The 27986-nt window shown below is 48.9% G+C and overlaps 1 protein-coding gene across 11 annotated transcripts in view; it reads left to right on the forward strand.

Annotated features, from left to right (window-relative positions):
- Positions 1-23447, forward strand: part of LOC105478682 (hypoxia inducible factor 3 subunit alpha) — a 50303-nt gene extending 26856 nt beyond the window's left edge. For 4 of the 11 annotated variants that reach the window (XM_071087205.1, XM_071087208.1, XM_071087199.1 and 1 more), the window contains 5 exons: positions 2341-2445; positions 6740-7011; positions 9843-9960; positions 13911-13992; positions 18621-19807. In XM_071087205.1, coding sequence (XP_070943306.1) covers positions 2341-2445; positions 6740-7011; positions 9843-9960; positions 13911-13992; positions 18621-18739 — 696 coding nt within the window. In that variant the 3' untranslated portion in view covers positions 18740-19807. Of the gene's footprint in view, positions 1-2340; positions 2446-6739; positions 7012-9842; positions 9961-13910; positions 13993-18620 lie in introns of all 11 variants that reach the window. The other 7 variants (XM_071087206.1, XM_071087202.1, XM_071087209.1 and 4 more) reach the window with 5 other exon arrangements.
- Positions 23448-27986: the final 4539 nt, after the last annotated feature.

The raw sequence follows: 27986 nt of genomic DNA on the forward strand, positions 1-27986 counted from the left end.
CAGCATTCTTTCTCCCAGGGTATTGGGCAGGACCCTCTCTGGGTACAGTTTTATGACTCGCAATCAGAAAGGTGGAGGAAGATTAGAGACCTGCCTTGGGGCAGGTGAAAGGAGGGCAGAAGAAGGCTGGAGAGGTTGTTTTATGAGGCCTAACACACCCAATGTTCTAACAAAAAGACTGTTCGAACTGTTTTATTAGACTGTTCTAATAAAAGACTGTTCTAACAAAAGACAAGGGCCATGGGAGTTTGACCCAGGAACCGTGCCCAAAATCATGTCTATATAAAAATATATATTTTATATTAAAAATAAATATATAAACATATTTATATATGCAAATATACTTATTTATATATGCATATATATTTATTTACATATGCAAATATCTATATATAAGTGTATTTCTATTTATACATATTTGCATATATGTAAATAAGTTTGCATGTGTGGATGTGTTTGCATATATGTAAATATACATGAATGTAAATATATTTTTATATATTTATGTGTGTGTGTGTCTGTGTGTATATGTATATAAATAAAATAACACCATAGGCCCTGTATTAGTCCATCTTCATGCTGCTGCTGAAGACATACCCAAGACTGAGTAATTTATAAACAAAAAAAAGTTTAATGGACTCACAGTTCCACATGACTGGGGAGGCCTCACAATCATGGTGGAAGGTGAAAGGTACGTCTTACATGGTGGCAGGCAAGAGAGAATGAAACCAAGTGAAAGGGGTTTCCCCTTACAAAACCATCAGGTCTCATGGGACTTACTCACTATCACGAGGACAGTATGGGGGAGACCGCCCCCATGATTCAATTATCGCCGACCAGGTCCCTCCCACAGTGTGTGGCAATTACGGGAGCTACAGTTCAAGATGAGATTTGGGTGGAGACGCAGCCAAACCATATCAGGCCCCTAACCTGGGTTGTTTGGAACTGGCACAGATGACCCTCCTCCCACTCCAGCTTGTGACTAAGCATCCAGTTCTCTGAACTTTGACCTCAAAGAGTCAAAATGTCTAATGTCCTGATTTATACAGACCTGGATTCAATCCTAAATCTGCCATTTATCAGTGGCATTACCCTGGCTGGGCAGGCAAGTTCTTGAGGCCTTAATTTCTTCACCTATAAAAGAAAGATAATAACATGTCACCACATCATTGGTTATTCTGAGCATTAAATGAGAGTATTCATGAGAAGCACTCAGTAGGGGCCTGGCACCTATTGGTGCTCAACAGATCATACCTGTTACTATCACTATTTGTTGTGAAGATAGTCTGACCTTTGACCTCAGTGAGTCTATATTATCCAGTGTTGACTATCCCCACTCACCACCCCAAGAAAATATCTTCTCTCCAGAGAAATACAGACTGTGACCTTTGACCTCATCCTTTACTCCTGAGACAGCTGAACTCGCCATTGTTTCCCCCCCAAACTCCAGGCTCCAAGACCTTTAACACCAGAGGATTTGTTTGAAAATCTTGGCCTCAGGCTGGGTACGGTGGCTCACACCTGTAATCTCAGTACTTAGGGAGGCCAAGGTGGGGAGATCATCTGAGGTCAGGAGTTCAAAACCAGCCTGATTGACATGGTGAAACCCTGTCTCTACTAAAAACACAAAAATTAGCCATGTGTGGTGGCGGACGCCTGTAATCCCAGCTACTTAGGAGGCTAAGGCAGGAGAATCCCTTGAATCCGGGAGGTGGAGGTTGCAGTGAGCCGAGACCACACCATTGCACTCCAACCTGGGTGACAGAGTAAGACTCCCTCTCAAAAAAAAAAAAAAAAAGTCTTTCGGATTTTTTTTTTTGTTTTGCGACAGAGTCTCACTGTGTCACCCAGGCTGGAGTGTGGTGGCACAGTCATAGCTCAGTGCAGCCTCCGCTTCCCAGGCTCAAGCCATTCTCCTGCCTCAGCCTCCCTAGTAGCTAGGACCACAGATGTGTGCCACTAAGCCCAGCTAATTTTTGTACTTTTAGTAGAGACGGGGTTTCACTATGTTGGCCAAGCCGGTCTTGAACTCCTGATCTCAAGTGCCACCCACCTTGGCCTCCCAAAGTCCTGGGATTACAGGTATGAGCCACTGAGCCTGGCCAGGCTCTGATCCTTCTAACTGGAACTTTCATGTTTGCTCTGTTGATCTACATACACTCAGGCATTCTGACTTTTGAATACCCAGGCTCAAAACTCATTGCATTTGCCATTGGACCCCCTTTGTCCCCAGATGCCGGGCATTTGATCCCCACTTCTACCTTTGAGCTGCAGACTGTCTTACTGTTGACACCTCCCAGGCTCAAGATTTCCTGAAGTCTCTACTCCATCTCTCCACAGGCTGATCTCCCAGATGAACTACCTGTGGGAACAGAGAATGTGCACAGACTCTTCACCTCCGGGAAAGACACTGAGGCAGTGGAGACAGATTTAGATATAGCTCAGGTAAGGGCTGGCATGGAAGGAGTAATCCTTAGCCCTGCATTCTGGGGATTCACATATGTGGCTTTAGAGAAAGTTAGTGGGATGGCTAAAGGAATGAGTAGATGGATGGATGGATGGATGGATGGATGGATGGATGGATGGATGGACCATTGTATTCATTAGGTGGATGATGGTGGATGAATGGATGAGGTTTAGGCAGATATTCTAATGGATGGATTGATGGGTGGATGAGTGGGTGGGTGGATGAATGTTTGGGTGGATATTTTGATAGCTGGATGAAAAATGGATGGGTGATATTTGGATGGATGATTTACTGAGTGCATAGATAAAATGACAGCAGCATGATGTATTAGTTATTACTGCTGTGTAACAAATTGTCTAAAAACTTAACACCTTAAAACAACAACTATTTATTATGTCACATGGTGACTGGGTATCAGAAATTCAGGAGCAACTTAGCTGCTGGTTTTTGCTCAGAGTCTCTCATGAGGTTGAAGTCAAACTCTCAGTCAGGGCTATAGTCATCTGGGGTTAGAAGGTTTTCCTCCAAGCTCACACACACGAGGTGGCTGGCAGGCCTCAGTCCCTCACTTTGCTTCGGCTGGAGGCCTCAGTTCCTCATCACATGAACCTCTACATAGACTCCCTAAGTGTCCTCACAACATGGCAGTTGGCTTCCCTAAGGCAAGCAATCCAACAAAGAGAGGAAGAGACAAATGGGGAAGCAGAGAGACAGAAAGAACAAGTCCCAGACTGAAGACACAGTCTTTCATAGCCTAATCTCAGAAATGACAAACCATCGCTTCTGCCATATTGTTCTGGTCATATAGATCAATCCTGTACACTGTGGGAGGCAACAACACAAGAGTGTGAACATCAAGAGGCAGGGATCATTGGGAACTTCCAATGATTGATGTCTCTCTCTCATGCAAAATACACTCACTCACCTCTCAAGGCCCCCCAAAGTCTCCCAAAGTTTCTTCCCATTACAGCATCAGCTTGAAGTCCAGAATCTGATCATCTGAATCTGGTCTGGGTGCTGGGGAAACTCCTTGAGTACAGTTCCTCTCAACATTTTGGCTTGTGGACTAATGGAGATGAGTCATCTGTCACCCACATACTCAATATATAGTGGTGAGACAGGAATAGACACTATTATTCAAAAAGGACGGGGAAGAGGAGCATGCATATATCCCTGGTCCATAGCAGTTTTGAAATCCATGTGGGCAAATATCAGAAGTTCTTTCATTAGGACTTAAAAAAAAAATTGGGGGCCAGGCACGGTGGCTCACGCCTATAATCCCAGGACTTTGGGAGGTTGAGGCAGGCAGTTCACGAGGTCAGGAGATCAAAACCATCCTGGCCAACATGGTGAAACCCTGTCTCTACCAAAAATAAAAATAAAAATAAAATTAGCTGGGCGTGCTGGCACATGCCTATAATCCCAGCTACTCGGGAGGCTGAGGCAGGAGGATCACTTGAACCAGGGAGGCAGAGGTTGCAGTGAGCTGAGATTGTGCCACTGCACTCCAGCCTGATGATAGAGCAAGACTCTTGTCTCAAAAAAAAAAAAAAAAAAAAAAAAAAAAAAAAAACAATTACAAAAATAGAGACAGGGTCTCACTATATTGCCCAGGCTCATCTTGAACTCCTGGGCTCAAGTGATCCTTTCACCCTGGCCTCCTAAAGTGCTGGGATTAGAGGTGTGAGCCACTGTGCCTGGCCCGAGGGTGCTCTTCATTGCTCAGAGACCACCTTTTTTTCTTTCTTTTTTTTTTTTTTTGAAACGGAGTCTCACTCTGTCACCCAAGGCGGAATACAGTGGCTTAATCTTGGCTCACTGCAACTTCCACCTCCCAGCTTCAAGTGACCGTCTGGCCTCAGCCTCCCGAGTAGCTGGGACTACAGGTGCCCACCACCATGCCCGGCTAATTTTCATATTTTTAGTAGAGATGAGGTTTCACCAGGCTGGCTCAGAGACCACTTCTTTTTTTTTTTTTTTTTTTTTGAGACAGAGTCTCGCTCTGTCACCCAGGCTAGAGTGCAGTGGCATGATCTCAGCTCACCGCCAGCTCCACCTCCCGGGTTCACGCCATTCTCCTGCCTCAGCCTCCCGAGTAGCTGGGACTACAGGCGCCCACCACCATGTCTGGCTAATTTTTTTGTATTTTTAGTAGAGATGGGGTTTCACCATGTTAGCCAGGATGGTCTCGATCTCCTGACCTCGTGATCTGCCCGCCTCGGCCTCCCAAAGTGCTGGGATTACAGGCGTGAGCCACCGCACCTGGCCTAGAGACCACTCCTTAATGTTAGCATCATTTCCCATCTGGAGGGCTCCTCCAGTCAGCCAAACTCAAGGTTAATGGCATGGTTCTCCAGACTGCGGAGTCTGCCCAAGACTTCTGACATCAGCCACAATTTTGAGGGCCCCCAGGGCCACCCTCACTTTAGACCAGCTGCCTACCAATGTGGAGATTCCCAGACTCCTGTAGACTCCCTCAGGTTTGATAATTTGCTAGAAGTGTTCATGGTACTCAGAAAGTGCTATAGTTAGGATGGTGGTTTTATCATAACAAAAGAATACAAATCAGAAACAGACAAAGGAAGATATTCATAGGTGGAATCTGGGACTGGAGGGTCCCAAATGGAAAGTTTTCTTGTCCTCAGGGACATGTTATCCTCCCAGCATTGATATGTAGCAATATGTGCAGAGTAATGCCAACTCAGGAAACTCACCAAAGCATCGATGTTGAGAGTTTTTATTGGGGTTTTATTGCATAGGCATGATTGCGCAAATTACTGCCCATGTAATTGAATTCAGTCTCCAATGCCACGCCTACCTTCCCTGGATCCAGCTGATTTTGTGTGGACCAAAGCCCCAACCCTCTAATCACAGTGGTTGTTTTTTCTGCATGGCCAGCCTCCATCCTGAGTTATCTCATTAGCATAAACTTTCTAGGGGCTCACCATGAGTCACCTGGTTAGCACAGATTATCCAAAAGACCCACAGTGAATAGCAAAGACACTCCTATCACTCAGAAAATTCCAGAGGTTTAGAGGTTACCTTCCAGGAGCTGGGACAAAAGCCAGACCTCTCTTTGGGTACAGTTAATTATTCACTGCACAAGGAGGTTGAGAATATTCAAAACCTTCAAGTCCTATCTCCTTCATGTTTAACATCTCTTCCTTTAGGAGAAATATTTTTTATCTCTCTCTCCTCTTAACCTTTTACTGTAAGTAACAAGAAGAAATCAGGCAGCCCCTTCAACACTCTGGCTGGGAGTCTTAGCTGGACCACCTAGTGTATTTGTTGTATTTTCTACTTTCTACGTAACTGCAAGCAGCAGTGTTGCTAAACTTTCAGCCACTACAGGACAAAAATTCCCTTTCCTCTGGTTTCCAGTATGTTTCCCACTTCTCTCTAAGCCCTCACTGAGTCTTCTCAATGTTCAGAATTTTTTTTTTTTTTTGAGACAGAGTCTCGCTCAGTCGCTCAGGCTGGAGTGCAGTGGTGTGATCTCGACCTCGGCTCACTGCAAGCTCCGCCTCCCGGGTTCACGCCATTCTCCTGCCTCAGCCTCCCGAGTGGCTGGGACTACAGGCGCCCGCCACCGCGCCCGGTTTGTATTTTTAGTAGAGATGGGGTTTCACCGTGGTCTCGATCTCCTGACCTCACGATCCACCCGCCTCGGCCTCCCAAAGTGCTGGGATTACAAGCATGAGCCACCACGCCCGGCCGCAATGTTCAGATTTTGACCAGTAGTTTCTCTGAGGTATTTAGGATTTCTTTTTTTTTCTTTTCTTTTCTTTTTTTTCTTTTCTTTTTTGAGACAGTGTTTCACTGTGACACTCAGGCTGGACTTCAATGGTGTGATCATGACTCACTGCAACCTCAAACTCCTGGGCTGACACAATCCTCCCACCTCAGCCTCCTGAGTAATTAGAACTGCAGGCATGGGCAACCACACCTGGCTAATTTTTTTCTTTTTTGTGTAGGTGGGGGTCTCGCTATGTTACCCAGACTGGTCTCTTAATTTCTAGCCTCAACTGATGCTCCCAACTCAGCCTCCTAAAAGCTCTGGGATTACAGGTGTGAGCTCCCATGCTTCTGACCCAATTTAGGATTTCTCTAACATGCTCTTCAGGGAGTCCTTATACCCATTTACAGATGAGGAAACTGAAGCTCAGACTGTTGGCCACAGTCACAGAACTCAGAAGTGGTGGTGCTGGGACGTCAGCCAAGGTCCACCCAAGTCCAAGGCTTATGCTCTTACCTCCCTCCTGCCCTCCGCAGGATGCCGATGCTCTGGATTTGGAGATGCTGGCCCCCTACATCTCCATGGATGATGACTTCCAGCTCAACGCCAGCGAGCAGCTACCCAGGGCCTACCACAGACCTCTGGGGGCTGTCCCCCGGCCCCGCGCTCAGAGCTTCCATGGCCTGTCACCTCCAGCCCTTGAGCCCTCTCTGCTGCCCCGCTGGGGTAGTGACCCCCGGCTGAGCTGCTCCAACCCTTCCAGAGGGAACCCCTCAGCATCCTCTTCCATGGCTGGGGCTCGGAAGAGGTGAGCCACAGTAAAGGGGGGACATCAAGGGAGCATCCCCTCACCCCGTCTTGCCCCTGCCTCCTGCTTCAGCCTCATCCCTCACCATTTCTCTAACCCTGATCTCTGCTCCAGCCAGGCCCTCAGTGGGCCCAGCACCTGCCAAGTTTGTGCCAATCTCTATGCCTTTGCCTAGGCCGTACACCCCTTCTGGAGTGCCCTCCACTGCTCTCACCATTTATCCAAATCCTGTCAACCAGAGCTCTCACCTGTCAACCAGGGCTGTCTCCTTTGGAACAAAGTTATATCTGATCTAGTGACAATTTTTGTCAGAGTTTAGAAGACATTGTTGCAGTGTCAGAGAAACTATTAAGCTGGGTGTGGTAGTGCATACCTGTAGTCCCAGCTACTTGGGAGGCTGAGGTGGGAGGATCTCTTGAGCCCAGGAGATCGAGGTTGCAGTGAGCTGTGATTGTGCCACTGCACTCCAGCCTGGGCAACAGTGAGACACTGTCAAGGAAAAAAAAAAAAAGATGAAAGAAAGAGAGAGAGTGGAGAGAGAGGAAGGAAGGGTGGAAGGAAGGAAGGGAGGGAGGGAGGGAAGGAAGGAAAGGAAAAAGGAAAAGAAACTGTCTAGAACTAAATTGCAAGCATGTGCTCATTTCGAATCCAGAGTGGTCTTATCCTTATGGATACGTCTTGGTATCTTCCAAGGCTCCCAGCTTGGTACTGGCTATAAAGTGGGTGCCTGATAAAGACCTATTAAATGAGGGAGGGAGGGAATTATTAATGAATATAGTTGGCACTTCAATGGGTGGACAGGTGGATGGATGGATGGATGGGTCGATGGAAGGACAGATGGATGGATGTGTAGGTGAAAGGGTGTATGTATGTATGTGTATAAGTGTGGATGGATGGATGGATGGATGATAGATAGATGTCCGGGTAGACAGAAGGATGGATGGATGGGTCAATGGATTGATGGGTGGCTGGAAGGATGGATGGATGGATGGATGGATGGATGGATGGATGGATGGATGGATGGTGGATGGATGGCAGATGGATGGTGGCGGATGGATGGATGGATTAATGAATGGATTAATGGATGGATGCATGGATGGTGGATGGATGGCGGATGGATGGCGGATGGATGGATGGATGGATGGATGGCGGATGGATGGATGGATGGCAGATGGATGGATAGATTGTGGATGGATGGCAGATGGATGGTGGATGGCGGATGGATGGATAGATTGTGGATGGATGGCAGATGGATGGTGGATGGATGGCAGATGGATGGATGAGTCAGTGGATTAATGGATGGATGGATGGATGGATGCATGGATGGTAGATGGATGGCAGATGGATGGCAGATGGATGGATGGCAGATGGATGGTGGATGGATGGATGGCAGATGGATGGTGGATGGATGGCGGATGGATGGATGGATTAATCAATGGATTATGGATGGTGGATGGATGGCAGATGGATGGGTGGGTGGATGGATGGATGGATGGTTGGTGGGTGGATGGCAGATGGGTGGTGGATGGATGGCGGACAGATGGATGGATGCGTGGATGGTAGACAGATGGCAGATGGATGGTGGATGGATGGTGGATGGATGGATGGATGGACTAATCAATGGATTAATGGATGGTGGATGGATGGCAGATGGATGGCAGATGGATGGATTAATCAATGGATTAATGGATGGCTGGATGGATGGATGCATGGATGGTAGATGGATGGCAGATGGATGGTGGATGGATGGATGGATGGATGGATGGATGGATGGATAGATGGTGGATGGTGGGCAGACAGATGGTGGATGGACTGCAGGTGGATGGATGGATGGATGGATGGATGGATGATGGCAGATGGATGGCGGATGGATGGATGGATGAATCAATGGATTAATAGATGGATGGATGGGTGGATGGATGGTGGATGGCAGATGGATGGAGGATGGATGGATGGATGGATGGATGGATGGATGGATGGATCAATGGATGGATGAATGGATGGATGGATGTTGGAAGGCAGATGGATGGAAGATGGATGGATGGATGGACGGATGGATGGATGGATGGATGGATGGATGGATGGATGTTGGAAGGCAGATGGATGGAGGATGGATGGATGGATGGATGGATGGATGGATGGATGGATGGATCAATGGATGGATGGATGGATGGGTGGGTGGATGGATGGATGGATGGTGGATGGCTAGCAGACAGATGGTGGATGGATGGCGGATGGATGGATGGATGGGGGATGGATGGATGGATTAATCAATGAATTGATGGATGGTGGATGGATGGCGGATGGATGGGTGGATGGATGGATGAATGGATGGATGGTGGATGGATGGATGGATGATGGCAGATGGATGGCGGATGGATGGATGGATGAATCAATGGATTAGTGGATGGATGGATGGATCAATGGATGGATGGATAGATGGATGGATGGATCAATGGATGGATGGATGGATAGTGGATAGCTGGCAGACAGATGGTGGATGGATGGCGGATGGATGGATAGATGGGTGGATGGTAGATGGCTGGGTGGAAGGATGGATAGATAGATGGAGGACAACTAGGTGGATAAATAGGTGGATGAATGGAAGGATAAATGGATAGAGGTTGTTTGGGTGAGTGGGTGGGTGATGGATCATTGGATAAATGAGAAGGTGGATTGGTGGATGAATGGATGGATGGACTGGTGGGTGTGTGAGTAAAGGAATAAATAGGTACTCAGAGGACTGAACGAATGCTCATCACCTGCTTACACTGTTACCCACACTTGCCCAGGTTTGCTGTGTCCTGAGATTCTTGCCTGTTTTCCTCCAGGACCCTGGCCCAGAGCGCAGAGGACGAGGACGAGGGAGTGGAGCTGCTGGGAGTGAGACCTCCCAAAAGGTCCCCCAGCCCAGAACCCGAAAACTTTCTGCTGTTTCCCCTCAGCCTGGTGTGTTGGGGGATTAATGGGATTCTCTGGCCTTCATTACCTAGCCTGCTTAAACCTCCTGTTTTATAGATAGGAAACCAGACAGGGGCAGGGGCTGGTTGAGGGTCGTACAAAAAGTCAGTGGGCCAGCTGAGACTGAAGCCTAATCTTCTAGTTTCACTAATGGGTATTAAAAACCTCTGCAGTGAACCGAGATCGCGCCACTGCACTCCAGCCTGAGCTACAGAGTGAGACCTTGTCAAAAAAAAAAAAAAAAAAAAAAAAGGCCGGGCGCGGTGGCTCACGCCTGTAATCCCAGCACTTTGGGAGGCCGAGGCGGGCGGATCACAAGGTCAGGAGATCGAGACCACGGTGAAACCCCGTCTCTACTAAAAATACAAAAAAAAAAAAAATTAGCCGGGCGCGGTTGTGGGCGCCTGTAGTCCCAGCTACTCGGGAGGCTGAGGCAGGAGAATGGCGTGAACCCGGGAGGCGGAGCTTGCAGTGAGCCGAGATCGCGCCACTGCACTCCAGCCTGGGCGACAGAGCGAGACTCCGTCTCAAAAAAAAAAAAAAAAAAAAAAAAAAAAACAAAAAAAACCTCTGCCAATATATGTAAGATGGCAGTAAGTCAGCTGGGCGTGGTTGCTCATGCCTGTAATCCCAGCACTTTGGGAGGCCGAGGCAGGTCGATCACCTGAGGTCGGGAGTTTGAGACCAGCCTGACCAACATGGAGATACCCCATCTCTACTAAAAATACAAAATTAGCTGGGCATGGTAGCACATGCCTGTAATCCCAGCTACTCAGGAGGCTGAGGCAGGAGAATCATTTGAACCCGGGAGGAGAAGATTGCGGTGAGCTGAGATCGTGCCACTGCACTCCAGCCTAGGCAACAAGAGCGAAACTCCCTCAAAAAAAAAAAAAAAAAAAAAAGCAGTAAGTGCAAAGAAGGAAAACTAAGCAGCGTAAGGGGAGAAATGGCATGTGGCTGGTATCTGCAGGAAGCTTCTCTGCTCCCATGGGACCCCCTCCCCAAACTAGAACAGGTCTTGGCCTTGGATTACTAGTGCAGAGTTCAAAGTGCAGACACTAGAATCAGACTGACCTGGGTTCAAGTCCCAGGTCTGCCACCCAGTAGCTGTGAGACCTCGGGCAGGTGACATCACCACGTGGAGCCTCAGTTTCCTCATCCAGAAAGTGGGAATAGTTACATCTCACGGGACTGCCATGAGGATTAAACGAAATTAGGCCCTTAGCTGACACTCAGTGGGCTGACCATAAATGGTGTACAAAAACAAACCAAACGGCCGGGCCCGGTGGCTCATGCCTGTGATCCCAGCACTTTGGGAGGCCAAGGTGGGCGGATCACCTGAGGTCAGGAGTTTGAGACCAGCCTGGCCAACATGGTGAAACCCCATCTCTACTAAAAATGCGAAAATTAGCCAGGCGTGGTGGCACATGCCTGTAATCCCAGCTACTCTGGAGGCTGAGACAGGAGAATCACTTGAACCCAGGAGGCGGCGTGAGCCTGCTGCTGCACTCGAGCCTGGGCGACAAAGAGCAAAACTCCATCTAAACAAACAAACAAAAGCAGCCTCCCACAGTGTCCCTCCTCCAGTCTCTCCTCAACTATTCATTCTGCACAATGGCAACCACAATACCCTTTTTAAAAGCCGGGACCAGGTACAGTGGTTCCCGCCTGTAATCCCAGCACTTTGGGAAGCCAAGGCAGGAGGATCACTTGAGCCCAGGAGTTCGAGACCAGCCTGGGCAACATAGTGAGATGCCGTCTCTACAAAAAAAAAAAAAAAAAAAAAAAAAAATTAAAAAGTTAACCGGGTGTGGTGGCATGTGCCTGTAGTCCCCACTACTCAGGAGGCTGCGGTGAAAGGATCACCTGAGCCTGGGAGGTCAAGGCTGTAGTGAGCCATGATTGTGCCACTGCACTCCAGCCTGGATGACAGCACAAGACCCTGTCTCAAAAAAATAAAAATAAAAAAGCCAGACTGGACTATGTCACTTCTGCAAGGCCTCCCTCTAGGAACTTTCATGGCTCCCTAGTGCTTCCAGCAGTGCGTTGGTTCTTCACTCTGAAAAGGGTTGTTTGAATATGAGATGTGGTTGATAATATAACGGTTTACAGGCCAGACGCATTGCCTCACGCCTGTAATTCCAGCACTTTGGGAGGATGCGGCAGGAGAATCACTTGAGGTCTGGAGTTCAAGACCAGCCTGGCCAACATGGTGAAACCCTGTCTCTATTAAAAATACAAACATTAGCCGGATGTGGTGGTGCACACCTGTAGGCCCAGCTACTGGGGAGGCTAAGGCACAATAATTGCTCACCCGGGAGGTGAGCCGAGATCGCGCCATTGCACTCCTGCCTAGAGGACAGGGTGAAACTCTGTCTCAGAAAAAAAAAAAAAAAAGTCCCTCTCTATGTGTAACAGCTTACACTTATTAAGTGCCTACCATGTGCCAGACACTGACTGCTCTAAATTCCTTGCATGATTAACTTATTTAATCCCCACAACTACTATTGAAATATTCTTGTCACTGTTATACACGCTTACACAGAAGAGGTTAAACAACTGTATCAGAGTCTGCACAGGAAAGGTAGCACACTCACATGGAGTGTTGAGGAGAATTTAATAACAGGACTGTTGAAAAAGGTGTTAATATAGCGTAGGGAAATCAGCAAGGCTGGTGCAGCACCCTGGGGCACAGCATGGGAAGTGGGCACCAGCCCTGGCCTGAAGGTGCAGGGTGGGGTGGTCACCAGATCCTGCAGCGAGTGGAGTCCAGGTAATGAGGGCTGAAACCTTCCAGGGAGGGACACCGCCAACTCACAGGGAAGAATGAATACCCCACCTGCTGGTATCTCCCGTGAGCTAACCAGCAGGATCACACAGAGCAAAATTGCACGCTGTTACGGTCCCTGTGCACAGGTCCTCCGGAGAAGGAAGAAGGAGGAGGGGGAATGAGGCTCTGGAAGAACACAAGTAGGATGACTGAACAGGAACTGACTCAAAGTCACACCACGGATGGGTGGCCACTGGACCCCAGTAGCCCTTAATCACTGCGCCATCTTGTCTTTGGATATATATTTTTTTTTCCTTCCTTCCTTTCTCTTTTTCCTTTCCTTTCCTTTCCTTTCTTTTCTTTCTTTTTTGAGATGGAGTCCACTCTGTCACCCAGGCTGGAGTGCAGTGGCACAATCTTGGCTCACTACAACCTCCTCCTCCCAGGTTGAAGCAATTCTCCTACCTCTGCCTCCCAAGTAGCTGGGATTACAGACATGCGCCACCACACCCTGCTAATTTTTGTATTTTTAGTAGAGATGGGGTTTCACCATGTTGGTCATGCTGGTCTCAAACTCCTGACCTCGAATGATCCGCCCATCTCAGCCTCCCAAAGTGCTGGGATTACAGGCATGAGCCACCGTGCCCAGCTTCTTTCATTTTTAAAATTTTTTGTAGAACTAGGGTCTCGTTATGTTGCCCAGGCTGATCTCAAACTCCTGACCTCAAGTGGTCCTCCTACCTTGGCCTCCCAAAGCACTAGAGTTACAGGCATGAGCCCCTGTGCTTGGCCTTATTTTTATTTTATTTTATTTTTATTATTTTTTTAGAGATAGGGGCTCTGTCGCCCAGACTGGAATGCAGTGACACGATCATAGCTCACTGCAACCTCAAACTCCCGGTCTCAAGGGATCCTCTCACCTCAGCCTCCTAAGTAACTAGGGCTACAGGCACTTGCCACCACACCCAGCTAATTTTTAAATTTTTGTAGAGATGATATCTCACTATCTTGCCCAGGCTGGTCTCAAACTTTCAGACTTAAGTGATCCTCCCGATCCTCCCGCCTCAGCCTCCCAAAGTGCTATGATTACAGCCACCGAGCCCGGCCGTTCCTGGGATACTAAGGATGATGATGATAATGGTGGTGGCTTTGTCTCTCTCTCCCACAGAGTTTCCTTCTGACAGGAGGACCAGCCCCAGGGAGGCTGCAGGACCCCAGCACCCACCTCCTGGACCTGAATGAGCCCCTGGGTGAGTAGCAACCTGGGTATCCAGAGTCCCAGGGCACCCTCTCCCCTGGGAGGTATGAGAGGGATGGAGCCATTCCAAAGGTGCTGAGGGACTGTCAGTGCTTGGAGATGACCTTGATGGAAATGGCAGCTCCTGTCTCTTCTGTCTTCTCATGGGCACTGCGGAGAAGAGAGGAAGAGAGACCCTAAGGGAGGCAGGGGCTCTCCAAAGCTGCCCTTTGGGGTGGAAGCCCGAGCCTAGGTCTCTGGAGCCTGCACGCCTATGATCACACTTTATTTATTTATTTATTTTTGAGATGGAGTCTCACTCTGTCGCCCAGGCTGGAGTGCAGTGGCACGATCTCGGCTCACTGCAAGCTCTGCCTCCCGAGTTCAAGCTATTCTCCTGCCTCAGCCTCCCAAGTAGCCGGGATTACAGGCGTGCGCCACCATGCCTGGCTAGTTTTTTGTATTTTTAGTAGAGACAGGGTTTCACCATGTTAGCCAGGATGGTCTCGATCTCCTGACCTCATGATCCACTTATCTCGGCCTCCCAAAGTGCTGGAATTACAGGCTTGAGCCACCGCGCCCGGCCTATTTTTTGTATTTCTAATTTTATTTATTTATTTATTGAGACGGAGTCTCACACTGTTGTCCAGGCTGGAGTGCAGTGGTGCAACCTCGGCTCACTGCAACCTCTGCCTCCCAGGTTCAAACGATTCTCCTGCTTCAGCCACCTGAGTAGCTGGGATTACAGGCACATGCCACCACACCTGGCTAATTTTTTGTATTTTTAGTAGAGACGGGGTTTCACCATGTTGGCCAGGCTGGTCTCGAACTCCTGACCTCAGGTGACCCACCCGCCTTGGCCTCCCAAAGTGCTGGGATTGCAGGCATGAGCCACTGCACCCAGCCTAAAAATGGTTTAAGATGAACAACAACAACAACAACAACAAATTAAAGGAAATGTCTTCCCATGTGGCTATGGTGGTGATGCTGCTTCCCACAGCCCCTCCACAGAGCATGAGACAAGCTGTCATTTCCTAGTGCACAGCTTCACTTGAAACCTCCAGGTATCAGCCAGAGGGATCTTTTCAGAGCCTGAATTGGACCCTGGCCCTCCTCTGCTCAAAACCCTTCTATGGCTCCCTAGTGCCCGTCAAAGAAAGATCAAGCTCCTCATTTGGATTCAGATCCCTGTAGGGTCCAGTCTTTGCCACATCTCAGACCATGCTGTGCTTCACACCCTCTGTTTCAGCCACAGTCACTGTCGTTCAGTTTATTCTTTCCTTCATGCATGTAACAAATATTTATGGAGCACGCTGTAAGCACCAGGCATGGTTCCGGGGGCTGCGGACTCACTGTGAACAAATTACACAGAAATCTCTACCCTCGCGGAGCTGACATTCTAGTGCAGGAGACAGACTGTAACAAAGAAACGAGTATGAGAAACTGTGCAAGAGGGAGGCTGGGCAAGGTGGCTCTGTAATCCCAAAGCTTGGGGAGGCCAAAGTGGGAGGATCACTTGAGGCTAGGAGTTTGAGATCAGCCTGGAGAGTATAGCGAGACCTTGTCTCTACACTGCCCTTTCGCCCAACCTGGAGTGCAGTGGTGAAATCTTGGCTCACTGCAGCCTCTGTCTCCTGGGTTCAAGCGATTCTCCTGCCTCAGCCTCCCAAGTAGCTAGTACGTGCCACCGTGTCCAGCTAATTTTTGTATTTTTAGGAGAGACGGGATTTCACCATGTTGGCCAGGCTGGCCTTGAACTTCTGACCTCAGGTGATCTGCCTGCCTTGACCTACCAATGTGCTGAAATTACAGGTGTGAGCCACCGCACCTGGCCTAAAAAAATTTTTTTAATTGGCCGGGCATAGTGGTGCATGCTTATAGTTCCCGCTACTCTGGGGGCTGAGGTGGGAGGATCACTTGAGCCTGGGAGTTCAAGGCTGCAGTGAGCTATGATGGTGCCACTGTACTCCAGCCTGGGCAACACAGCGAGACCCTGTCTCAAATAAAAAAGTGCAAGAGGGCTGGGTGAGTGTTTTATGCCTGTAATCACAGTGTTTTGGGAGGCTGTGGAGGGGAGGATTACTTGAGACCAGGAGTTCGAGACCAGCCTGGGAAACATGGTAAGACCCTGTCTCTGCAAAAAATTTTTTAAAACCAGGTGGGTGTGGTGGCACGCACCTGTTGTCCTAGTTATGGGAGGCTGAAATGGGAGGATTGCTTAAGCCCAGGAGTTCGAGGCTGCAGTGAGCTGTGACTGCACCAGTGTACTCCAACCTGGGTGACAGGGCGAGATCCTGTCTCTATTTATTTCTTTTCACATTTTTATTTTCTTTCTCTCTCTCTCTCTCTCTCTTTTTTTTTTTTTTTTTTTTTTTTTTTTTTTGACATGGAGTCTCACTCTGTCACCCAAGCTGGAGTGCAGCAGCACGATCTCGGCTTGCTGCAGGCTCTGCCTCCCGGGTTCACACCATTCTTCTGCCTCAGCCCCCCGAGTAGCTGGGACTATAGGCGCCCACCACCTTGCCCAGCTAATTTTTTGTATTTTTAGTAGAGACGGGGTTTCACCACGTTAGCCAGGATGGTCTTGATCTCCTGACCTTGTGATCCGCCTGCCTCAGCCTCCCAATGTGCTGGGATTACAGGCTTTCTCTTTTTTTTTTTTTTTTTAGAAGGGTCTCGCTGTGTCACCCAGGCTGGAGTGCAGTGGCGTACTGTCTGCTCACTGCGGCCTGCGTGCCCCCAGGCTCAAGCGATCCTCCCACCTCAGCCTCCCGAGTAGCTGGGACCGCAGGTGGGCACCAGCACACTTGGCTTTTTTTTTTTGTATTTTTAGTAGAGACAGAGTTTCACCACATTGCCCAGGCTGGTCTTGAACTCCTGAGCTCAAGTGATCCGCTCATCTCAGTTTCCCAAAATGCTGGGATTACAGACGTGAGCCACCGCACCAGGCTCCTGTCTCTATTTAAACAAACAGGCCAGGTGCGGTGGCTCATGCCTGTAATCCTAGCACTTTGGGAGGCTGAAGCAGGCGGATCACCTGAGGTGAGGAGTTCAAAACCAGCCTGGCCAACATGGTGAAACCCTGTCTCTACTAAAAATACAAAAATCAGCCAGGCGCAGTGGTGGGTGCCTATAATCCCAGCTACTCGAGAGGCTGAGACAGGAGAATCACTTGAGCCCAGGAGGCGGAGGTTGCAGTGAGCCAAGATCACACCACTGCACTCCAGCCTGGGCAATACAGCAAGACTCTGTCTCAAAAAATAAAAATACAAACAAATGAACAAAAAAAGAGTGGGAGATAAAAATAAGCGTAACAGGGGAAATGATGCATGCAAGGAAAAAGAGTTTGGAGTAGGGGATTTCAGTTTTAAACAGTATGATCAGGGTGGTTTCATTGAGAAGGTGATAGTTGAGCAAAGACCTGGAGTGAGTCCTGACGATATCAGGGGGAAGAGTGTCCCAGGCAGAGAGAACAGCAAGTGCAGAGGCCCTTAGGTGGAGACTGTATCTGTCTTTTTTGGGGGTGGAGGGACAGGGTGGGTCTTGCTCTGTTGCCCAGGCTGGAGCACAGTAGTGCAATCACAGCTCACTGCAGCCTTGAACTCCTGGGCTCCAGCGATCCTCCCATCTCAGTCTCCCGAGTAGCTGGGACTACAAGTACACTTCATCATGTCTAGCTAATTTTTAAATGTTTGTAGAGAAAGAGGTCTTGCTGTGTTGTTCAGGCTGGTCTCAAACTCCTGGGTTCAAGTGATCCTCCTGCCTCAGCCTCCCAGAGTGCTGAGATTATGCCTGGCTGTCTCTCTCTTATTTGGGGAAAAGCAAGGCCATTGTAGCTGAAGCAGAGAGGAGAGAAAGGTGAAGGCTGACTGCATGGAGACTCTGTGGGGCATTGTGATGGCTTTAAAGTCACCTTGCTCGAGGAGGCTGCCTCAGGGCCTTTGCATATCCTGATCCTTCTGCCTGGAATACTTTTCCCTCTGTTCTTTGCCATGTTACTACATCCTTTAGATCTCAAATCAAATATTACTCCTTACACAAAGCCCTCCCTGATTTCATGTGCTAATGGTTTGTAACAGTCCATAATTACACAGGCCTTTGGGTCATCATTTGATGACTGTCTGTCTTCTCCTTTGGGTATGAGGCCTTCAAGGGCGGGGGCCAGGGGTGTCTGGGTCCCTGCTGTACTCTTCTTTGTGCACATGGATGGGCAGTGGTTGAGCATAGAGGAAGTTCACAGCACGTATTTGTGAATGAGGAGCTAAGATTCACGTACTTGTGCTGTGTCTAGCTTTGTGCTAAATCTTGTATGTACCTGATCCAATTGGTGCTTCTCACTGGAATGTCGGTCCTACAAGAGCAGGGAGATTCATCCATCCTGGTCACTGCTGTCTCTCTAGCACCTGGCACAGTACCTGACACAAAGTAGGTGCTCAGTAAATGTGTCGGGGTTTTTTTGTTGTTGTTGTTTTTAAGACAGGTTCTCACTGTGTCACCCAGGCTAGAGTGCAGTGGCACAAACATGGCTCATTGCAGTCTCGACCTCTTGGGCTTAAGCAATCTTCCTACTTCAGCCCCCACAAGTAACTGGGACCACAGCCATGTGCCATCATGCCTGGCTGATGTTTGTATGTTTTGTAGAGACGAGGTTTCGCCATGTTGCCCAAGCTGGTCTTGAACTCCTGAGTTCAAGTAATCCACCTGCCTTGACCTCCCAAAGTGCTGGGATTATTGGCATGAACCACCGCGCCCGACAGTAAATATGTTTTGAATGAATAAACTCTCATAAATGAAGTACGTGTGAGTATCCTGGTTTCCCAAGTAACAACAGCTGACTTAACTGCTTTTTCACCAGTACTAGTTATGGTTCAAAGCACCTTCCATAGATTTACTCATTTATTCCTTACAACAGCCCAAGAGGGAGGTGCTGTTATTAGCCTATCTTACAGATGAGGGAACTGAGGCACAGAGAGGTGAAGTCACCTGCCCCAGGTCACACAGCAAGTAAATATCAACACCTGGATTCAAACTAGGGCAGTATCTGGCTCTGGACTCGGGTTCTTCACTGCAGTCCTGAACACCCCAGAGAGGTTCAAAGAGCGGAACGTGCCCAAGATGTCACTGCCGTTTGAATCCAGGCAGGCCTCCCTCACCACCCAGGCTTTTAAGTCCCAGGAAGGGGAGACGGGTTGGTGTGGGATCTGATGAGGTTTCTCTTCAAATAATCCAAGCAATCTTTTATTCTTTCATTCATAGTACCTCTCCCCACCGCCTTTTTCCCTTTTTCTCCTTTTTTCCTTTTTGCCTTTTTTGAATGCCCAGACACGCCACAATACCAGGCGTTATCAATACCAGCTCACGTTCCTTTCCTTATTTAAAAAAAGGACTAACTTTCTAACTCATTGCGGACACCGCTTCCCCTTTCCTCTCCGCTTTCTTTAACGTGCCCATCTTATCTAAACAAATCAAATGTTTAGCCAACCGAAATTAGTTTAAATTGTATAACCCGACCCCAGCCAATAAAAAAAAAAAGTACAAAAGCAAGACTTGCGTCAAAACTAAAGGCTCTCGTGCCCCTTTGTTCAAGCGTGCTCTCCTGGTAACTAGCCAAAGAGGCACCCCTCTGTGCAAAAGTACAATTACTTTACTAAAAATCCTTTGTTCAAGTGTTCTATTTCCTTCAGATTTTAAACACTATTTCAAACATTGGGGTTATGGTTGTCCTCTGATTTATCTTTCATCTTTGCAGGCCTGGGCCCCTCACTGCTCTCTCCGTACTCAGACGAGGACACTACCCAGCCCAGGGACCACTTCCAGCCAACGGCAGGCTCGGCCCAAGCCGACTGAGCCGCCTCCTCTCCCCATCTGCCTTCTCCTCCCCCAGAGAGGACCTCAACCACACTCCAAGCCGGCAGCCAACGCACAGGATGGGGATGCCAGGAGAGGGGCCCCTCTCCTCTCTATGTGCCCCCTGCCCACCTCGGGCCTACCTCAGCCCTCACCCCTCTGCCTGCTCCCAGTCTGGGGGCTCTTTGGGGTAGTCTCAGCTCAGTGACCTCTGGGAGGGGGTCCCTGGCTCCCTCCTCCTCCTCTCAGGATTTCTCTTGGGGTTCTCAATACTTGGTTACCTCATTATCCCTTTCTCTGCCTCTCTTGGCTTTATTTTGGGGAATTAGGGGTGGGGAGGGTTGGCAGGGGGTCATATCTGTGTTTCCAGGTTCTGGGGAGAACAATGATCCACAGGTCAGTGTGATCACGTTTCCTTCTATCCTTATGTTATTATTTTTATTTTTGTCAATTTCGTGATATGGTTTTTAATCATGATGAATTGCCTGGGGTCTGTAAGAATGTGGGACTCTGATCTTCCCCCCCTCCTCAGGTGTCAGTGGGGGGAGGCCCTGGGCCAGACGTTACTCCCAGCGACTTCTAATTGAGGCCAAAGCCCCCCAAGCCCTGCCTGCCAGCCCTGCCTGCCCCTTCCACTCTGGGCTTCCTGCTGCCCCCAGCTTTGCCTGGACACTGACTTTATTCATGGTCCTCCTACTTCAGGAGCAGCCTTCCACTTCCTCTGCTTCCAAACTATGCAACCTCCAACCTGCTCCAGTTCCAGACTGTATAACCTCTGACCTGCACTGGTTCTAGACCACACAACCTCCAATGTGGTCTGCTTTAGACCTCCTCCTCTTCCTCCTCCTTCCTCTTTCTCTTCCTCTTCTTCCTCTTCCTCTCTTCCTCTTCGTCTCTTCCTCTTCCTCTCCTTCTTCTTCTTCTTTTTTCTTTTTTTTTTTTGAGACAGAGTTTTGCTGTGTCACCCAGGCTGGAGTTCAGTGGTGCAACTTCGGCTTACTACAGCCTCCACGTCCTGAGTTCAAGTGGTTCCCCTGCCTCAGCTTCCCAAATAGCTGGGACTACAGGCATGTGCCACCACGCCCAGCTAATTTTTGTATTTTTAGCAGAGACGGGGTTTCACCACGTTGTCCAGGCTGGTCTCGAATTCCTGACCTCAAGTGCTCCACCTGCCTCAGCCTTCCAAATTGCTGGGATTACAGGCGTGAGCCACTGTGCCCAGCTAGGACTCACATTCTCTAAAATCCCTCTGCTTCAAATTTCACCATCTTCAGCTCTTTCTAGTTCTGGACCTCACCAACCTCTCATTCTGCCTGTTTTCAAACCTCACGGTCCCCAAAAATTGTCTGGTTCTGGGCCTCGCAACCTCTAATTCCCTCTGGCTCTACAGTCTATGACTCCCAGATTCTTTTGGTTCTAGAATTCACTAACTTCCTCTGGTTCTAGACCTCTTCCTATAAATTAATCTCTCTTGTTCTAGATCTCACACCCTCCAACTCCCCCTGGTTCCAGATCTTATATTCAGTGATTTCCTCTGGTTCTGAACCCCACAACGCCAAGCTTCCTGTTGGTTCCACTCCTCCTGATTGGTAATATATTTGGTTCCAAATCCAGACCTCTTAATATCTCTCTTTTTTTTTCTTTTTTTTTCTTTTTTCTTTTTTTTTTTTTTTTGTCGTCCAGGCTGGAGTGCAGTGGCAGGATCTCGGCTCACTGCAAGCTCCGCCTCCCGGGTTCATGCCATTCTCCTGCCTCAGCCTCCTGAGTAGCTGGGATTACAGGTGCCCGCCACCATGCCCGGCTAATTTTTTGTATTTTTAGTAGACACTGGGTTTCACCATGTTAGCCAGGATGGACTCGATCTCCTGACCTTGTGATCCGCCTGCCTCGGCCTCCCAAAGTGCTAGGACTACAGGCGTGAGCCACTGCGCCTGGTCAGTCTCTCTCTCTCTCTTTTTTTTTTTTTTTTGAGACAAGAGTCCCACTTTGTCATCCAGGCTGGAGTGCAGTGGTGCAATCTTGGTTCATTGCAGCCTCCACCTCCTGGGTTCAAGCGATTCTTGGGCCTCAGCCTCCCAAATAGCTAGGATTACAGGCGTGTGCCACCATGCCCGGCTAAGTTTTATATTTTTAGTAGAGACAGTGTTTCGCCATATTGGCTAGGCTGTCTTGAACTCCCGACCTCAACTGATCCACCCGCCTCAGCCTCCCAAAGTGCTGAAATTACAGGAGTGAGCCACCACGCCTGGCTGGACTTCTTAGTTTCTAAATCACTTTTGTTTTAGACCTTATGAGGTTCAGCTTATTTTTCTGCAGTTCTCTATACACAAGACTCATTTGCCCTCATCAAAAACAAGTACAGAGAGTTTGATGTGTTTATCTTTTTTTTCTTTTTTTTTTTTCTTTTTTGAGATGGAGTCTCTCTCTGTTGCCCAGGCTGGAGTACAGTGGTGCCATCTAGGCTCACTGCAACCTCCGCCTCCTGGGTTCAAGCGATTCTCCTGCCTTAGCTTCCCAAGTTGCTGGAATTACAGGAGCCCACCACCATGTCCGGCTAATTTTTTTTTTTTTTTTTTTTTTTTTTTTTAGTAGAGACAGGGTTTCGCCAAGTTGGCTGGGCTGGTCTTGAACTCCTGACGTCAAGTGATCTGCTCACCTCAGCCTCCCAAAGTGCTGGGATTACAGGCATGAGCCACCATGCCCAGCCCTGTCCTTACCTTATAATAACCAGTTCTTCTAGAACCAGACAATGCTCCAGTTCTCTTAGATTCTGAACCTCATGACCTGCACCACTCACTAGTTCCAGACTACACAACTTCTAGACAGTGCTACCTCCAGGGTCCTCTGATTCAAGATCTGGTGATCTGCTGTTTCTCTGGTTCTAGAACTGACTTACAAGTGCCTTCTGATTCTAGACCTCATTCCGTAAGTTCCTTTGGCTCTAGACTTCATCATTTCCAGCTCCTGCTCACTCAAGATCTGACTCCAAATTACCCTGGGTCTAGAATTCAGCCTTCAAATATCTTCTGATTTTAGACTTTGCCTTATACAGTTCTCTGGTTTTAGATCTTACCACCCTCAACTCCTTCTGATTCTAGATCTTATGGTCCCCAAATCTCTCTGGTTCTAGAACTCAAGATTTTAGGCTTTTGTTTTTCCTTTTTTTATTAAAAAAAAAAAAAATAGAGACGGGGTTCTGCCATGTTGCCCAGGCTGGTCGCGAACTCCTGAGCTCAAGCAATTCTCCCTCCTTGGCCTCACCAAAGTGCTGGGACTGCAGGCATAAGCCACTGAGCCCAGCCAGGCTTTTTCTGATTCTGTGCCTTATTCTATAAATTCCTCTGCTTCTAAGCCTCACAGCTTCCAGCTGTCTTTGATATCAGATCCAAATTCTTCTGGTTCTATAATTCAGCCTCCAAATGCTTCTGATTATGGAATCTAGACTTTTCCCTAAAGATTCCTCTGGTTCGGAATCTTATAACCTTAACTTTCTAATTCCAGACCCCACCCTCCTAAATCTATTCTGGGCTTCCCGCCCCACTAAACTTACCCCAATTCCTTCCTTCAGTCTTAAGTCTTCCCATTCTAGACCCCTACCCTCTAGGCTGTGCTGCTCCTGGACTTCATGCCTCTCCATTCTCATTGCCTACAATCTCTGTGCCCCAGAACTGCCTCCACTTCCCACCCCAGCCCTCCAGACATGCACTTACCTTGACTTTACCCCACATGGTTCGGGGCACCTGGGGCTCCCTCACCTCTTGGGTGGTTTGCAGTCCGAAGACTTCTCCAGCCGCACAGGCACACGCACAGGCACACGCACAGGCACACGCACAGGCACGGCACTGTCTGCATATTGCCGGGTGGGGAGAGAGGCCAGGACCCCTCAGCTCTCTGCCACCATCTATGTGCCTCCCTTACCCCCCAGCTTTCTTTCTGCAAATGGTGCTACTCTTGGTCTCCCACAGGAAAAGGCCTCCCCCTTCTTAGCCCCATTTACCCCCTTTGTGGAAGGCACTGCTTGCTCTGTTTCATCAGGGGGTGGCCTATCCAGATTGGTGCTATGGGGGGGGTGTGACCCCTACCTCCTCCCTCTGGAGGTGATGTGGATCCTCAATGGAGGGAATTGTGCTGGGCTAGGGAAAGGGGAGGGACTAGACCGGACACACTGGCTCTGAAACTCACCAATCTCTATACCACCATAAAAACCTCACCTTGGTAGGCACCAGAACTCTGTGTGTTGACTCATCTTTTGGATCTCCTCTGGGAGTGTGGGTGCACTGGCGGCTGAGTGTCTTTTTTTTTTTTTTACTTCCTTCTTTCCTTCCTTCCTTCCTTCCATTCTCTCTTTCTTTTCTTTTTTTTTTTCTCTTGGAGTCTCACTCTGTTGCCCAGGCTGGAGTACAGTGACACATTCTCTGCTCACTGCAACCTCCACCACCCAGGTTCAAGCAATTCTCCTGCTTCAGTCTCCCAAGTAGCTGGGATTTCAGGCGTGCACCACCACACCAAGCTAATTTTTTTTTTTTTTTTTTTTTTTTTTTTTTTTGAGATAGAGTCTGGCTTTGTCACCCAGGCTGGAGTGCAGTGGTGCGATCTTGGCTTACTGCAAGCTCCGCCTTCTGGGTGCACACCATTCTCCTGCCTGAGCCTCCCGAGTAACGGGGACTACAGGCACCCACCACTGCACCCAGCTAATTTTTTGTATTTTTAGTAGAGACAGGGTTTCACCATGGTCTCAATCTCCTGACCTCGTGATCCGCCAGCCTTGGCCTCCCAAAGTGCTGGGATTACAGGCATGAGCCACTGTGCCTGGACCTAACTTTTGTATTTTTAGTAGAGACAGGGTTTCACCACGTTCGTCAGGCTGGTCTGGAACACCTGAATTCAGGTGATCAGGTGATCTGCCTGCCTCGGCCTCCCAAAGTGCTGGGATTACAGGCATGAGCCACCATGCCCAGCCCTTTCTTTCTTTTGAGACAGGGTCTCACTATCTCACCCAGGCTGGAGCGCAGTGGTGTGATCATAGCTCACTGCAGCCTCCTGGGCTCAAGCAATCCCCCCATCTCACCCTTCCCGGTAGCTGGGACTACAGGTGCATGACACCAGGCCCAGCTAATTATTTTCATTTTTTTGTAGAGACAGAGCCTTACCATGTTGCCCAGGCTGGTCTCAAACTCCTGGGCTCAAGTGATCCTCCTGCCTCAGCCTCCCAAAGTTCTAGGATTATAGGCTTGAGCCACCGTGCCAGCCCCATGTCACTTTCTGATTCTGTGTATCTGTGTGTGTGTGTGTGTGTACATGCATGAGTGTGTGCACATTGTCATTCTGTGTATGTGTATGGGTCTTTGTGACATTCTGTGAACCTGTGTTGTGGGTTGTGGGGGAGTTGTGATTCCTTCTACAAGTGCATATTACTGTCTGGGTGAAATGATTCTGCCTTATGTGTGTTTCTGGTTACTTTGGGTTTCCTGTGTTTCTCAGTGTGGAAGGTGCTGTTTTTTGTTTTGTTTTGTTTTTAACCTGCGTATGTCTGTGTGATGTGATTCCGCGTACATGTGTGGGACTGCTTGATGCTGTAATTCTGGGTGCCAATGTGTGTCTGTGTGACATGATTCCCCATAGTTAAATGAGCATGTGTGTGCAAGAGTGTGTGTCCGTGGACTCATGTGCAGGTGGGTGCCTCTGTTGTCATGTATGTCACTCTTATAACCCCCCATACAGGGTTGCACATAGGAATCTCTTCAAGGGAAGAAAAACACTCTCAAACCTTTGCACTTCCTGTTCCTTTTGCCTGAAATGCCTCTCTCTCTTCCCCTCCTCCCCTCACTTGGTTATCTCCTACTCATATTTCACATCTTGGTTTAGGTACCAGCTACTCCAGGAAGCTTTCCCTGCCTGCTCCAATTGGGTAAAGTGCCCCTAAAAGCTCACCTCGGAAGCCCCCTCCCATCACAGCACTAGGCACTCTGCCCGACTCTGAGTATTGTCTGGTTTTGTTTGTTTGTTTGTTTTTTGAGACAGAGTCTCACTCTGTGGCCCAGACTGGAGTGCAGTGGTGTAATCTCGGCTCACTGCAACCTCCGCCTCCCAGGTTCAAGCAATTCTCCTGCCTCAACCTCCCTAATAACTGGGACTATAGGTGTGCGCCATCATGCCCAGCTAAATTTTTGTGTTTTTGGTAGAGACGGGGTTTTGCCATGTTGGCCAGGCTGGTCTTGAATGCCTGACCTCAAGTGATCTGCCTGCCTTGGCCTCCCGAAGTGCTTCGATTACAGGCATAAGCCACCATACCCAGCCTACTTTGAGTATTTGTGATGGAGTGAATATAAAAGCACGACTCTGTGTCAGGCTCCCTGCCAAATGCTGTACTCGTGTTATCAAACTCTCCTCTAATCCTGTGTGATGGGGATAATTATTATCCCTGCTTTACAGAGGTTGAAACTGAGGCTTAGAAGAGGGTGATCACTTGCCCAAGGTCACAGAGTCAGGAAAGGATTCTGCTGGACTCAAACCCAAAATTCAAATCCATTATGGCAGCCTCCTTTTCCTCCAGCCCCCAAACAAACAATACGAACAAAGAACACAAAAGAAACATTTACTAAGCCACCAAGATGGGCTCTGGCACCTACAGAGGCAGTAGAGTGGCAATGAAGGACACAGGAAGTAGATAGGATTCCTGATCCTGGCTCTGTCACCTTCTTATGTTGTTGTGACCTTGGTCAAACACCTCTGCAAGTCTGTGTCTTTATCTGTAAAATGGGGATGATACTGATATCTGCCCTTTAGGGTGATTGTTGGTTGTGCTGGGGGCAGTGGGAGAGATGGGGATGGACTAACAAGAGGTTTGGGAGTGGAATAGATAGGTTTGGGAGTGTGCTTCCAGGAGGGTAACCAGAGCCTTACAGGACTTAGTGCTACCTGAGGGCTTAGAAAGGACAGACTGGAAGGGTGTACGGCAGATGGGGGTTGGGGAAGGGGTGGAATCTGGAGATTAGACTATTCAGCCTGAGGTTAGACTATTCAGGGTCTCCTAATCAGGAGTTTGGGTTTTCTCCTAAGGGTGCTGGGGCCATGGAAGGCTGGGAGTGAGGGTGTGCCATGGTTTTATTATGTCTTAGAAAGATCCCTCGGCCAGGTGCAGTGGCTCACTCTTGTAATCCCAGCACTTTGAGAGGCCGAGGTGGGCAGATAGCTTGAAGTCGGCAGTGAGGCCAGGCTGGCCAACGTGGTGAAACCCCGTTTCTATTAAAATACAAAAATTAACCGGGCGTGGTGGCAGGCACCTGTAATCCCAGCTACTCGGGAGGCTGAGGCAGGAGAATCGCTTGAACCCCGGGAGGCAGAGGTTGCAGTGCGCCTAGATTGCGCCACTGCACTCCAGCCTGGTCGACAGAGGGAGACTCCCTCTCAAAACAAAACAAAATAAAACAAAACCAAACCTCTAGCTGCCATGTGAAGGGTAAATGAGGGAGGCAGAGTGCATGCAATCAACCCTGTGATCTCAGACAAGAGAATCTGTAAAAAGGCAAACAGGAGAGTTTATTTGAAGATTCAGGATTTGGGAAGCTGAACACAGGAAGAAAGGGGATGGTGCAACACACTTCTGAGCCTTGCTCAGGACTTGAAATCCAGAGTGCCTTCATTTAAAAACTCAGAAACACCCTCAGGGTTGGACCTTTTTTGGCTTGAGAAGCCACCCATTTTTCAGAGATGGGTAACTGAGGCCCTAGAGAGGAAGGGAAGATTTGTTCAAGGTCACACAGGTAGCTGACAATAGGGCTCGACGCCCGGGTCCGGCTCCGCGTAGGGCATGGCGCTGCCTTGCAAAGCAGCCACACCCGCCAGCGACATTCACAACCCACCCCCCAACCCTAGAGGACAGCAGGGAAATCCCACTTTAAGAACCGAGAAACTTTTTACAGCCTTGGAACACGGTAACTTTGGGAGCAGAGGCCACACCAGCTCTGTTTCCCCGCGCGCCCCTTCTCTCATTCCCTATTGGCTCTCTCTACCAGGGGTACCGTCCGGGGACCCTCTGGTCACCTTGTCCTCCGCGCGCTCTATGGCGAGAGGGACCTGCGCAGGCGCGTGAAGGGCCCCTTCAGGGCCCGCGCTTTACGACACTTGTGCGGCAGCGGCGGCGGCCACCCGGCGCTCCTT

This window comes from Macaca nemestrina, chromosome 20 (genome assembly GCF_043159975.1).
Source record: "Macaca nemestrina isolate mMacNem1 chromosome 20, mMacNem.hap1, whole genome shotgun sequence".
Classification (NCBI taxonomy): domain Eukaryota; kingdom Metazoa; phylum Chordata; class Mammalia; order Primates; family Cercopithecidae; genus Macaca; species Macaca nemestrina.